Source organism: Notamacropus eugenii, chromosome 5 (assembly GCF_028372415.1).
Source record: "Notamacropus eugenii isolate mMacEug1 chromosome 5, mMacEug1.pri_v2, whole genome shotgun sequence".
In the NCBI taxonomy this organism is placed as follows: Eukaryota; Metazoa; Chordata; class Mammalia; order Diprotodontia; family Macropodidae; genus Notamacropus; species Notamacropus eugenii.
Window position 1 is genome coordinate 299016817 of NC_092876.1, and position 14184 is coordinate 299031000.

The following is a 14184-nucleotide window of genomic DNA, read 5'->3' on the forward strand; positions in this document are numbered from 1 at the left end:
CTACAAAATCTTTTCTGGCCTCATTCAATTATACATACTTTCTGAACCCAGGCTTAACAAATTGGTTGATATCCCAGGTCTGATCTCCTTGGTACCTTTCATCTTTTTTCACTCCTGTGCTATATGAACAGATTTGTAGGCAAAAGACTGTGGCTTAGACTTAGTGGACATTCAGTTCTGCTCTGTCCTTATCACTGTGCTAAGTGGTAAGGCATAAAAAGAAAGGTAAAAGAGAATTTCTATTCTCAAAAAACTCACATTCTAATGAGAAACCATATACAAATAACCACATAAAAATAAGACATATATATGTGTATATATATGCAATATATATATATATAATAAATTTGAGGTAATCTCAGAGGTAAAGCATTAGGGAAGCATAAAAAGAATTTATAGTCTAATGGGGAGAAAAATGTACATACAAGATACATAAAGGATAGATGGAAGGTACTAGTGGAGAAGGCACTAGAAGCTGGGATAACTGGCCTCCTACAGAAGATGAAGTTCAAGGGAAAACTTGAAGGAAGTCAAGGATTTAAAGAGGCAGTGAGTAGAGAGTGTATTCCAGGCTTGGAGGATAGTGTGTGTGCGTGTGTGTATGTGTATGTGTATGTGTATGTGTATGTGTATGTGTGTGTGTCTATGTCTGTGTCTCTGTGTCTCTGCGTGTCTCTGTGTGTGTATGTGTCTCCCATTGGGACTGCTATGACCAGACAACAACATATAACCAATGGTGAACTTAGAAGAAGAACAGGGATAAAAGATGTCAACCATAGGAAGACAGGAAGAAAAAATAAGCTGGAAACATGATGAGGGCAAGTGATTAAAAAAAAAAGAAAGCCAGAGTGCAATAGTAGGAGAAAGTGAGAAAGGACTGTAGCATATTGGGTGGACCTCTACAGCCAATTTATGGGAAGGCATGGACAAGAGTTGCATATAAATATGTTGTGATATTTATTGTTAGAGAGACCTCTTAATCAGTGAGATAATGGATCAATTTAGTTATTCCACTGTCATCTCAAATTCAACATACCCAAAATGAATTCATTGTTTTTCTGTCACAAACTATTATTTTATTTCTTCATTTCTGTCAACGGAATAATTATTCATTCAATCATTCTTATTCAAATCTTAGTGTTGCCTTTGACACTTCCCTCTCATTTCTCAAATGTAACTTCTTACCAAGTCCTAGTTAATCTATTTACAAACTATCTCTTGAATCAGTTCATTGCTCATGACTACTCCTACCATCCCAGCACTGGGTGCATTACAATCTGATTGAAGTATATAACAACAATTCCTCAAGTTAGTTTCCCCCTTCCCATTGTTCCTTCACATACTGCCAAATTAAGCTTCCTTATGAACAGATCTGATTTATGGTATTTCTCAGCTCAAGCCCCTTTAATGGCTCTATATTGCTTATTAAATAACATCCATATTGCTTTTGTTGGAATTCAAGGACCTACACCTCTCCATGTTCCCATTGGATGCACAGAATTGGAGAACCACCAAGTTTCAAAATTAGAAGACTTGAGAGCTCATCTAGTTCAAACTGTACCTGAATAAGATTCTCTCTGTAACACAACTTGGTAAGTGGTTGTCCAGCATTTGCTTGAAAATCTCTAGTAAGGAGGAACCCATTATATCCTGAGGCAGTCCAGTCTGTTTTTGGATGGTTCAAATTGTTGTCAAGTTTTTTCTTATATCACATCTGACTCTGTCTCTGACACTTCCACTTCTTGCTCTTAACTGTGTCTTCTAAAGCCAAGCAGAATAAGTCAAACAAACTGGTTATTGATACTTATTTCTTTCTTATATCAGTGTTACTTTTCAATGATGCATCCTCCTTGTTCCTCCTTAATGGCCCTTCTCAAGAACTTGCCTTTGTAACAAAGAATTACCAAGCAAAACAAACATGTTGGCCTTATCTGACAAAGTATGCTTCAGTGGGCAGCTATCATCTTATTACTTCTTTGTCAAGATGAGATAGAGTATATTTGGGCACCAGTCATATTGGTTGCTGCTTTGATGAGAATTCTGATGCCTTTTATTTCATCAGTCTGATACTGGTTTCCTTCTATCATTGTGGAGATGGTTCTTCTGGTTCTGCTTACTTTGCACTGTAACAGTACAGAGAAGTCTTCCTAATTTTCTCAGAATGCTTCTGAGGACATTTTGTTATTCCAATAATTCCAGTTAATTCTAATAGTATTTTACTAGTCCACATTTATTACATTCCACCTTTGTTTAGATTTTTCTTTTCCCTCTTTCACATGACAGTCCTTCAAATACTTGGACAGCTACCATGTCTTTCCTAAGCCTTCTCTTCTCCAGGTTAAACATCCCCAGTTCCTTCAAACAATCATTAAATATATATGTATATATGATCTTAAGATCTTTTAACAACCTGATCACCCTCCTGTGGATATTCTCCAGCTTATCAGTGTCCTTCCTAAAATCTGATGCCAAGAATTGAACTCAATATTCCAGATATAATCTTGTCTGATCAGAGTTTAATGGAATTAATATCACCCTAGTCATGGATACGGTGCCTCTCATTGAAGCTAGATGCTCCTATCTTTGTACTCATTTGGGGTTTTGATTCCTTGCTGTCTAATTTTTTTTCTTTCCTTTCTACTCCAAAGTTAATTTTTCTTGGTAGAAAAAATGGAAACAAGCATTGAGGAGTTCTGTCTTGTTTCTATAGTTCATTGTCACCTTGTCCCTGCAGCATCCGTATCCTTTCTTTGATCCTCCTTTTTCCCTAATGTAGAATACGACAGCCCTTCTTTGGTTATCCTTCACTTTTCTTATCAGACTTAGTTCATTCTGACACTATTCCTACAAGATCACATTTGTTGAATGTTGTTAAATGCCATGTATTTGTGCCCATCCTTTATTATTTGCCCTCATTTGATCTTTTGTACATGGTTTTTAAAATCCAAATTGGTCAGTGAGTTTCCTGTACATCCACATTGTTCTTTTTAAGCAGTACTCTTTTTTTGTACCTCATCAGAGGTTCCTCTCATGGTTGAGAACTTCCATCTCTCCTGATTTGACTTTCCCTGAAGGACTGTAGTGCATTTAAACCTACCTACCTTTTCTCTCAACTCTCTGAAATTTGTTTTCTATAATCTATGTTTGTGCAATATCATAAACTTTTCTCTCCTGTTCTAGCACAAATTCTAGCATAGAGTGATCATTTCTTTCCAGAGTTCCCTTCATTTCTATTTTTTTCCTTTCCGGAATTAGTGAGATCCAGAATAAAAGTTGCTTTTGTTGCTTCCTTCACCTTTTGATAGATGTAAACATCAAGGCAAGCCAAAAAATAATTAGCCCCTCTGCTTTTGGCAGAAAGAGAATACCAATAGATATCTGGATAATTAAAGCCCTGTATCATTACTATGTTCTGTGTTTGTGCCAAGTTTTCTAGGTTTCTCCAACTCTTCATTTATTTTCTTAGTCTGTCCAGGTGGTCTATAATATAATCAAATGATAATATTGCTTCTGTCTGTAACCCTGTAGGACTTCACCTTGTACTCTTCACGTGCCTCTCCCTCTGGTTTCTGTGGTTCCATACATGAGTTTACATTTTAAATATCCAACACTATTCTCCTCCTCCTACTTTACCACATGTTTTACCTATCTAGACCCTTCTGAATATACTTCCAAAATCATATTCCAATTATAAGTTACATTGGTCAAGTTTCAGTGATACCTGTGATATCAAATTTGCCTCCTTGAATAAAGGTTTCTGGTTCACCTTGGTTATAACCCATACTTTGTGTAGTTGTATATAGATATTTGAGGCCAAGGGTTTTATTGCTGGCTCCTTTCTTGGAATCTGTCTCCTGTGAATTTCTGGGCATCTGTACTGTTTTTCTTCTTCATACGCTGTACCTACTCTCTATAGTATCTAATTTGGTAGAAACATATAAGCAGTCTTTTCCCTACTTCTTTCTTTTCAGGTTAAAGCCTCCCACTGTGCTTTAGGGAACCCCCCCCCCCCCACTAGATTTGCAAGACTTAAGACAAATACATTTTTTTATGAGTCCTTACTGGGTACACTTCATCCCTGGCCCAAAAGTCCATCATTCCTATATTTTAAGACATGGTTCACCAATCCCAAACCAGTTGTTTTCAAACACCATCTTATTAACCAAATTCACTTCCCATTAATGTCATTCCAAAATACAGAACTGATCTTTCATTTTTCTGACTTATATAGCACTTTACATACCTGCCTTGTCTCTGTCTCTCTCTGTTCCTGTAACCTATATTCTATTCTTCCCTTTAGTTATTGTGTAGTATGATATATTTGTGTATGTATCATATACCCTCTCCAACAGTATAGGGAAATATCTAAATTATTGTTTTGTCTCCCTTGCTGCCTACTATGTTGCCCACAAGATCATATATCTAGAGTGGAAAGAGACCTTAGAAATTATCTAATTTAGCCATCTTATTATTTATTATTATTAGTACTATTTTTACAAATGAGGAAACAGAAGTCCAGAGATATTAAGTAACATGCATAAAGTCACACAACTAATTACAATTCGAACCAAGAACCAAGATTCTTTTCCCCTGTTCTTGTGTTCTTTCTGTCCTACTTCTTTAGCTTCTTCTTGGGAAGAGATGTGGAAATACAGGGCTGATTAAACCCTTCAGAATGGATAATAATTCCAAGGTAAAAATATTGGGTCCCAAGAATTCTCCTTGTGTAAGTAAGCCTGCCCAGAAAGTCTGGACACTCAATTACGTAGGTGACAGAGAAATAGAGTTCTTATCTGCCTTCTTTTCATTTTTCTTTCATTCATATTTCTTGTTTATTTTGTAGGAAATAGAGAAAAAAACAAACTTATTCAGCTTCTTCTTCCCTTATTTCCTCCGCAACAGCAAACCTCAAGAGGATGTCAGCTTACCTTTCCTACAACATCTGTCAGCAGCTTCAGGGCCAGAGGATCATGAACCAGGGAGTCCGTATAAAAAGAACCAAGGTATTTCCGTGGGTCAGTTGGGTTGTCTTGGGCACACAGATCAGGGCGCACATTGAATCCATGAGATATTCTCCCCACTGTGAATGGAAAAGCACCACCTACAAAGAAAGCTTCTTATTGAGGGAACTGTTTGTTGATCAGAAAAATACATGACAAAGCAGAGATATCATTGTCATCGTTGACAATTATGTATTGAATATTAAACTTACAAGAAACATAGGATCACAAACCTAGAGCTCTAAGGGATCTTAGAGGCCACCTAGTTGAACCCCTTTGTTTCACTAATGAGGAAGCTAAGTCCTAGTTACTTGCCTAAGGGCACATTAGACACTGGATTTGAACATAGAACTTCTGGCTCCAGAGACTGTCCCTTTCTTATTTGACACAGGAAATGACACAGTCTGTTTGAGGATCTGAGATTCTAATGGAGGAAAAGTGACAGATGAACCATTATATAAAGTACTGTAGGAACACTTAGGAAGAAAATATGCAAACAAGCATAACAGTAATGAATAGCTAGTTTTCTAAGTACAACCATGGTGTTTATATTACTTGTAGGATCTATTACCAGGAGAAACCATAAAAAACATATATCCCCTCCCACACTCCACACCTCATTTTTCAAAGGAGAAAATTATATCTCCAAGGTGTCATAGGTAAAAATTAGCAGTGATCTGTAGTGAGGTCTTCTCTAAGACTTCCCTTAGGATATTCATGTATCTAAGCACATAGGGACAGTATATTCAACTTTTCCTCAGGGATAAATGATGACACCTGGACTACAAAACTATGGTAGCACAATGATGGAGACAAAATATAGACATGTCCATGTTCCCATCTTCATCTGGGAGACCTTAAGGCTTTTCTTCTTTTACTTAGAAATGTACTAAGATAGCCTCCTTGTTGCAATGTGGAGGTAAGAGGATTGTAGGGGCTAAAGTAGTAGTTTCCTACTTGAGATGCCACACAGCTAGAGTGACCAGACTGGGAGTACTGAATCTCTGTGAGATAGAGTAGTGCTGTACAGGTCATCTGCTGCACTCCTCAGTATAGGAAGGAGGCTGCTATTGCATAATATGACTAACCTCTGGATTGATTGCATATATTTACTTTATATCTACAGGGTGTCCCAAAAGTCCTAGTGTGTTTTTTTGCTATTAAAGATTGATGATAATAATGATAGTAATAATAATAATAGCCTACATATATATATGCATATTGTTTTGCTTGATAGAGTGCACATTCCTTGGGAGCAGGAATTCTTTCAGCTTTTTAAAAGATTAATTAATTTGTTTTCAGTTTTCTACAATCACTTCCATAAGTCTTGGATTTTCTCCCCCTTCCTCTCTCCTCCCTCCCCGAGATGGCATGCAATCTTATCTGGGTTCTACACATATATTCTTATTAAACACATTTTCACATTAGTCATGTTGCATGGAAGAATTAAAATGAATGGGAGAAACCATGAGAGAAAGGAGCAGAATGAAATCATTGCACACAGTAACAACCATAGTGTGTGAGGCATTTTTCTGGTAGACTTAGCCCTTCACAGCAATGCAAGGACCTAAAACATTCCCAAAGGACTCTTGAGGCAAAATGTCATCCATATCCAGAGAAAGAACTATGAAACTGGAATGCAGAATGAAGCAGAATATTTTCTCTTGTGTTATGTTTTGTTTTGTTTTTGTATTCCTTAGTACCTAATGTAGTGTTTGGCAAATAATAGGTACTTAATAAATGATTATAATATAAACGAATGTTCAATAAGCATAATGAATAAGCTCCTTTTACTCTTATGTTTCCTGCCCCCAAATCTATCAGTTAAATGAGTGCATTAAACAATGGCACCAAAAGTTACAAGAAATCATAAATTTGACATCAGTTAACTCAATTGTCATTTAATGTGTTAACCTTTCCATCAGTTCCTTTTGGTAATTACTATAGTGAGATATTTCTGTTGTCTGTTTGTCTTCTACAGCCTTGTTAGAGAATGAGCCACTTTTAATCAAGCGCTGTTATTTCAGAAAGAAAAATCCTTCTGGTGGTAATGCTAAGACCAATCCCCACTTCCCCAAATCCCAAACTTCCTTTCCCTCCCCATGATTCCTCTATCCACTTCCCAACAATTTTCCTGAAATAATGTGCAGTTGATTTTCCAATCTGTTGGGGTTAATAATCTTGGAAACAGAACTTTCAGAGCTTTAGGGGAACTTAGCAGTCATCTAGTCTAACCCAGACTCAAAATGAATTCCCACTACAACATACTAAGTAAGTGGTCAGCCAGCTTCTGCTTGCAGATCTTTGATGAAGGGGAACTACTTATCAAAACAACCCATTTCCCTTATGGATCACTCTAGTAATTAGGAAAAATTTCCTGACATTAAGCCTAAATTGGTTTCTATGCAACTTCCAATCATTGTTCTTGGTTCTGCCCTCTGGGGCCAAACAGAATCAGTCTCTTACTTCCACATGACAGCCCTTCTTATACTTGGAATAATTATCATCTATCCTTGAAGTCTTTACTTTTTCATGATAAAAATATCCAGTACTTTAACCAATCCTCACATGACATGGACTCAAAGGTCTTGCTGTACAGATTGCTGTTTTCTGGCCCTTCTCCAGCTTATCACTGTCTTTCCTAAATGGTGGCAGCTACAAGTGAATGTCAGTTGATTTTTATAGTCATGTATCTTAGAGTTGGAAGGGATCTTAAGAGTTCATTTGGTTCAGCCACCTGCCCTTGCAGATAAAATATTTCTTATGTCCATTTTATAAATGAGACAAATAGGTCCCAGAGATCAAGTTATCTGTCCAAGGCTGTAATCATACAAAATGAGAGCAGATCATAGATCTAGAGCCTGAAGGAATGATCTAGTCCAACCTCCTCACTTTACAGATATGGAAACAGGCCCAGGGAGATCTGATGAGCTGCCCAAAAGCACACAGGTAGTGTTAGAGGTGGGATTGGAAATGAATGGTTACAGGGAGAACAAACAGGAGTAGCACTGTTTAATGGAAAAAGCATGGGACCTGGAATCAAGACACTTTGGTTTGTGTACTGACTCCTGACTCTGACACATTTTATGTGACCTTAGATAAACACAAAATCTCCCTGAGTCTTAGGTTCCTCATTTGTAAGTTGATATAATACCCTACCTCATGCACTAGTGAAGAAAGACTATGTAAACTTTAAAGCTCTATGTAAATAAAAGGTATTGTTATTAACCTGAGAGGAGCCTTGTTGGGGAAATAAAAAGAAAAGAAGCAAAGTAGCACTGGACCAGGAATCAAGAGAATTGAGTCCTAGTCTGAACTCTCAACAGACAGTTGAGAGATGTGTAGAGATGTGTAGGAGGAATCACCTAACCTTTCTGAGATTTATTTCTTTGCTTTATCTGCAAAAACAATTAGAAGGCTGGACTCAATCATCTGAGGTTTTATACAACTCTAAAATCCTGTTGTACCTTGAATGTATAAGGAAGATCCATTTGATAAAAGACCTTGAAGTGCAGGCTTTGGATTTTGAACTTATTCCAATAGGAAGCCAGTTTCCTATTCTCTAGCAGGAGAATCATACCATGTATTGGAATTGTTTTTCACACTAAACTACAAGCTTCTCCAGGGCAGAGACTATGTTTTCTATTCCCTGATTACAGAACTGAATCCATCATGTGCTCTGTCCATGGTGCTAATGAAATGTAACTGGTTCTGCAGGTTTCTACTCTGTGCTACTTGGGCCAACTGGCATGTCCATTTAAGTCCAGTGACCTTAAAATGATAGAAAACATTTCAAAGCTTGACAGATTAGAGGCACAAATTAGTGTTGGTGATAGTGAGATCAAGGAGATCAATGATTGGGCATCACTTTTTCTGATGTGGAGGCAAGTTTTCAGTATAACCAAGGTATGTAGAAGAAAGGGAACAAGGCGAGAGAAAGGAATAAGCATTCATATAGCATCTACTATGTGTCAGGCACTGTCATGCATGCTTGTTTTTTTTTAAACAAATATTATTTCATTTACTTCTAACCACAACCCTTTGAGGTAGGTGCTCTTACTCTTATTTTACAGTTGAGGAAACTGAGGCTGAGGTTAAGTGGTTAAGTGTCTTACTCAGGGTTACACAGCTAGAAAAGTTTCCCAGTCTGGATTTGAATTCAGGTCTTCTTGACCCAAGGCCCAGTGCTCTATCCACTGAACAACTGGCTACCTTCTTGCTCTAAATCCTATGAATACAATTATTTGTTAAATGATGCCTCCCAGGCGCTTACCTCCATGTGCAAAGCACACTTTAAGTTTAGGAAACTTCTTAAAGACTCCTCCCATAATCATGGAACAAATGGCTGTGGTGGTTTCTGCTGGCATGCCTGAAAATAGCAAGCAAGATGCATAGCTTGTTAGATTGAATCAAAGCTGTTGCAGAGGGATTGTAGATTTTTTTCTTTCCTGTTCTTCAATTCAGTAATCTCTTAAGTTTAATGCTCCCATGACTGGATAAATATAGATCTTAAAAATGCCATTACTTTGGAGATAATGTAAACTTACTATTTTTAAGTTTTAGGTTGGGTTGTTTAGGGATTTAAACTAGTTTTGAGTCAGAAGACCTAGTTTGAGTTCCTGGGTCATTTGATGATTTATGAACATGCAAGTTGATTTTAGTCTGCCTGTCTCTAAAATGGAAACAACAATATTTGGTTCCCTTTTTCCCTTTTCTGTCCTTCCCCCTGTCCTGTCTGCCCCCAAGGGATAAGGTCAAGGCCAACCAGTGTAGATTAATATGAAATCTATGAAGTTCTTTAGGATTCTTGTTGTAGTTACTCCACACCAAATGCAATGATTAACTTCCCTTCTCTTAGACTGACATCACAAACCTTGTTGAGAAGACCTTCAGACCTTCAGACTCCATAACAGGCATATTCTGAGTTGTCAGATCATTAGAGTATAATTCTGGGGGTGGGGTGGGGTGGTGGTGTTAGTGGCAGGAAGCTTCATCATCTGATATTAAAAAAAATGCAGGCTGCCCTACAGCCCTCAGAAGAATCTAATTAAGCTATTCTGAAATCTTTTCTTATTGGATTCCCCTTTATAAGAAGGCAGAGAGATAAGGGAGAGATTTCTGTTCACCAAATTCTATGGATATTCATTAAACTTGTTGACAGCTGTGAGTTGCAACCATTTTCCTTTTATTACCAGGGATAATAACAAGTAACCAAAGAAGCCCAATGTGAATTACTTCCCTTTCCTTCTATGGAATCTAGTAGAGTCATAGCTAGAAGTGATATGACTGAAAATGTGTGGAGGAAGAGAACCAGGATTCTGAGTAACTTATTACAGACTGGATAATCAGCCTATTGAAATTTGGTCACCTGGTTTATATTACTTGTGGGATCTCATTACATTACATTGAGAATCTCAGTTTTAGGAATAGAAGCTCCAAGATTATTGGAATGGACATCTTCCATCTCTTCTCGATAGAATTTCTAAGTCTCCTTCAAGACTCAGCTGAAGTTCCACCTTCTACATAGACTTTCATGATCTCACAGCTTCAAGTACCTTTCTCCTCCAAATTATAAATTATAAATTTTGTAAAAATCTGTATGTGGGGGGCGGAGCCAAGATGGCGTAGTAGAAAGACGCACATACACATAGCTCCGAACCCACAACCCATAGAACAACTACAAAGAAGTAACTCACGGCGAATTCTGCACCCAGAGGCCACAGAACATTGGAGTGAGGGAGATTTCTGTTCTGGAGAGACCTGCAAACCTCTCGTAAAAGGTCCTTCGTGCTGCGGACTGGGTGCCAGGACTGGGAGCTGAGTACAGCCCTGCCGTGGCCGCGGCACCGAGAGGAACAGATCCCAGCGGGCTTCAGGGACGGGATCTCCAGCAGCCGCACAAGTACCTCCACCCACAGGTGACGGGGGTCGGTGAGAGAGTCCCTTTGGCGGGTCGAGGGGGGAGTGGGGTGCCCCCATGGCTCGGGCCCCCTCGGGAGACAGAAGCTAAGGGGCAGCGGCAGACCAGGGCTCCCCAAGCAGGCAGGAGCCTGGATCCATTGTTGAAGGTCTGTGCATAAACTCCCTGAGGGAACTGAGCCTGAGAGGCAGCCCTGCCCTCACCTGAGCATCTGAATTTAATCTCACACTGAATAGCAGCCCTGCCCCCGCCCAAAGCCCTGAGGCTGGAAGCAGCATTTGAATCTCAGACCCCAAACACTGGCTGGGAGGATCAGGAGGTGAGGTGGGTGTGAGGAAAATATTCAGAGGTCAAGTCACTGGCTGGGAAAATGCCCAGAAAAGGGAAAAGAAATAAGACTATAGAAGGTTACTTTCTTGGTGAACAGGCATTTCCTCCCTTCCTTTCTGATGAGGAAGAACAATGCTTACCATCAGGCAAAGACACAGAAATCAAGGCTTCTGTGTCTCAGCCCACTCAATGGGCTCAGGCCATAGAAGAGCTCAAAAAGAATTTTGAAAATCAAGTTAGAGAGGTGGAGGAAAAGCTGGGAAGAGAAATGAGAGACATGAAGTCAAAGCATGAACAGCAAATCAGCTCCCTGCTAAAGGAGACCCAAAAAAATGTTGAAGAAAATAACACCTTGAAAACTAGCCTAGCTCAATTGGCAAAAGAGGTTCAAAAAGCCAATGAGGAGAAGAATGCTTTCAAAAGCAGAATTAGCCAAATGGAAAAGGAGATTCAAAAGCTCACTGAAGAAAATAGTTCTTTCAAAATTAGAATGGCACAGATGGAGGCTAAGGACTTTATGAGAAAGCAAGAAATCACAGAACAAAGCCAGAGGAATGGAAAAATGGAAGATAATGTGAAATATCTCATTGGAAAAACAACTGACCTTGAAAATAGATCCAGGAGAGACAATTTAAAAATTCTGGGACTACCTGAAAGCCATGATCAAAAGAAGAGCCTAGACATCATCTTTCATGAAATTATCAATGAAAACTGCCCTGAGATTCTAGAACCAGAGGACAAAATAAATATTCAAGGAATCCACAGAACACCGCATGAAAGAGATCCAAAAAGAGAAACTCCTAGGAACATTGTGGCCAAATTCCAGAACTCCCAGGTGAAAGAGAAAATATTGCAAGCAGCTAGAAAGAAACAATTCAAGTATTGTGGAAATACAATCAGAATAACACAAGATCTAGCAGCTTCTACATTAAGGGATCGAAGGGCATGGAATAGGATATTCCAGAAGTCAAAGGAACTAGGACTAAAACCAAGAATCACCTACCCAGCAAAACTGAGTATAATACTTCAGGGGAAAAATTGGTCTTTCAATGAAATAGAGGATTTTCAAGCATTCTTGATGAAAAGACCAGAGCTGAAAAGAAAATTTGACTTCCAAACACAAGAATGAAGAGAACCATGAAAAGGTGAACAGCAAAGAGAAGTCATAAGGGACTTACTAAAGTTGAACTGTTTACATTCCTACATGGAAAGACAATATTTGTAACTCTTGAAACATTTCAGTATCTGGGTACTGGGTGGGATTACACACACACACATGCACACACACATGCACACACACATAGAGACAGAGTGCACAGAGTGAATTGAAGAGGATGGGATCATATCTTAAAAAAAATGAAATCAAGCAGTGAGAGAGAAAGATATTGGGAGGAGAAAGGGAGAATTGAATGGGGCAAATTATCTCTCATAAAAGAGGCAAGCAAAAGACTCATTAGTGGAGGGATAAAGAGGGGAGGTGAGAGAAAAACATGAAGTCTACTCTCATCACATTCCACTAAAGGAAAGAATAAAATGCCTACTCATTTTGGTATGAAAACCTATCTGACAATACAGGAAAGTGGAGGATAAGGGGATAAGCAGAGTGGGGGGGGATGATAGAAGGGAGGGCATGGGGAGGAGAGTGCAATTTGAGGTCAACACTCATGGGGAGGGATAGGATCAAAAGAGAATAGAAGTAATGGGGGACAGGATAGGATGGAGGGAAATATAGTTAGTCCTATACAACACAACTATTATGGAAGTCATTTGCAAAACTACACGGATCTGGCCTATATTGAATTGCTTGCCTTCCAAAGGGAAGGGGTGGAGAGGGAGGGAGGAAAAGAAGTTGGAACTCAAAGTGTTAGGATCAACTGTAATGTTCTTACCACTAGGAAATAAGAAATACAGGTAAAGGGGTATAGAAAGCTATCTGGCCCTACAGGACAAAAGAGAAGACAGAGACAAGGGCAGAGAGGGATGATAGAAGAGAGAGCAGATTGGTCATAGGGGCAATTAGAATGCTTGGCGTTTGGGGGGGGAGGGGAGAAAAGGGGAGAAAATTTGTAACCCAAAATTTTGTGAAAATGAATGTTAAAAGCTAAATAAAAAAAAAAAATGTCAAAAAAAAAATCTGTATGTGTACATGTCATCCTGACAGAATATAAATTTCTTGAGGTCAAGGTATTGTTTTATTTTTTTTCTTTGTATTCTCTGTACCTAGAGCAATGCCTGGCATCTAGCAGGCATTTAGTAAATGCACTTTGATTGATGCTATTATTAGATTATAAAACAATCGAAGAGCCACTAGTTGAGCCTAATAGAGGAATCTGGTCCTTAGGCTCTATTCTATATTCCCATTAAGGATTTAAATTTGATATCCTCTGTTTTAGCTGATGATTGGGAACATATGAAGCTGTTGTTACATTCCCAGCCTCCAAAACCAATACAAACCTACTAGCCAGGGAAGCCAGTACTTGGCCATCCTTCCATCCATCTGCATGTCCCAGGGGTGTACAAACAAAGAGCAGTTTAGCTGTTCTGCAGCCTTCAAGGAAGCAAGCAACACAAAAGAGGTTATTTTAGATTGGCCAGAAGCAAAATATCAGTTAAGTTTACATTTGCCTGCAGTGTATCACTCTGGGGAAATGACCATTCTTGGGTTCTGAATACAATAGTGAACTGAACAAATAAATTGAAGGAATTAGGAAGCCACCTCTTGACCTAGAGGACAAATTCTTTGATAAGTTTTGCTCCTGCAAATAACACTCACAGGTTGAAGAAAAGCAGAAGAGAAGATTAGGATAAAATTGATTTATATTGGCAAAATAATCCATCAAATACATATTCAAAAGTTTTGGTTGATAGTTAGAGAGATTTTATCTAATAGACCCACTCGGGCAAAGAGATATAATCTTATAGCCTAGGTGTGAG

General features: G+C 38.7%; 1 protein-coding gene across 3 annotated transcripts in view; it reads right to left on the reverse strand.

Annotated features, from left to right (window-relative positions):
• ACMSD (aminocarboxymuconate semialdehyde decarboxylase) overlaps positions 1–14184 on the reverse strand; it is an 80583-nt gene that overhangs the window by 34673 nt on the left and 31726 nt on the right. For all 3 annotated transcript variants that reach the window (XM_072613257.1, XM_072613256.1, XM_072613258.1), the window contains 3 exons: positions 13705–13798; positions 9274–9369; positions 4929–5101 (listed from right to left, as the gene is read on the reverse strand). In XM_072613257.1, coding sequence (XP_072469358.1) covers positions 4929–5101; positions 9274–9369; positions 13705–13798 — 363 coding nt within the window. The remainder of the gene's footprint in view (positions 1–4928; positions 5102–9273; positions 9370–13704; positions 13799–14184) is intronic.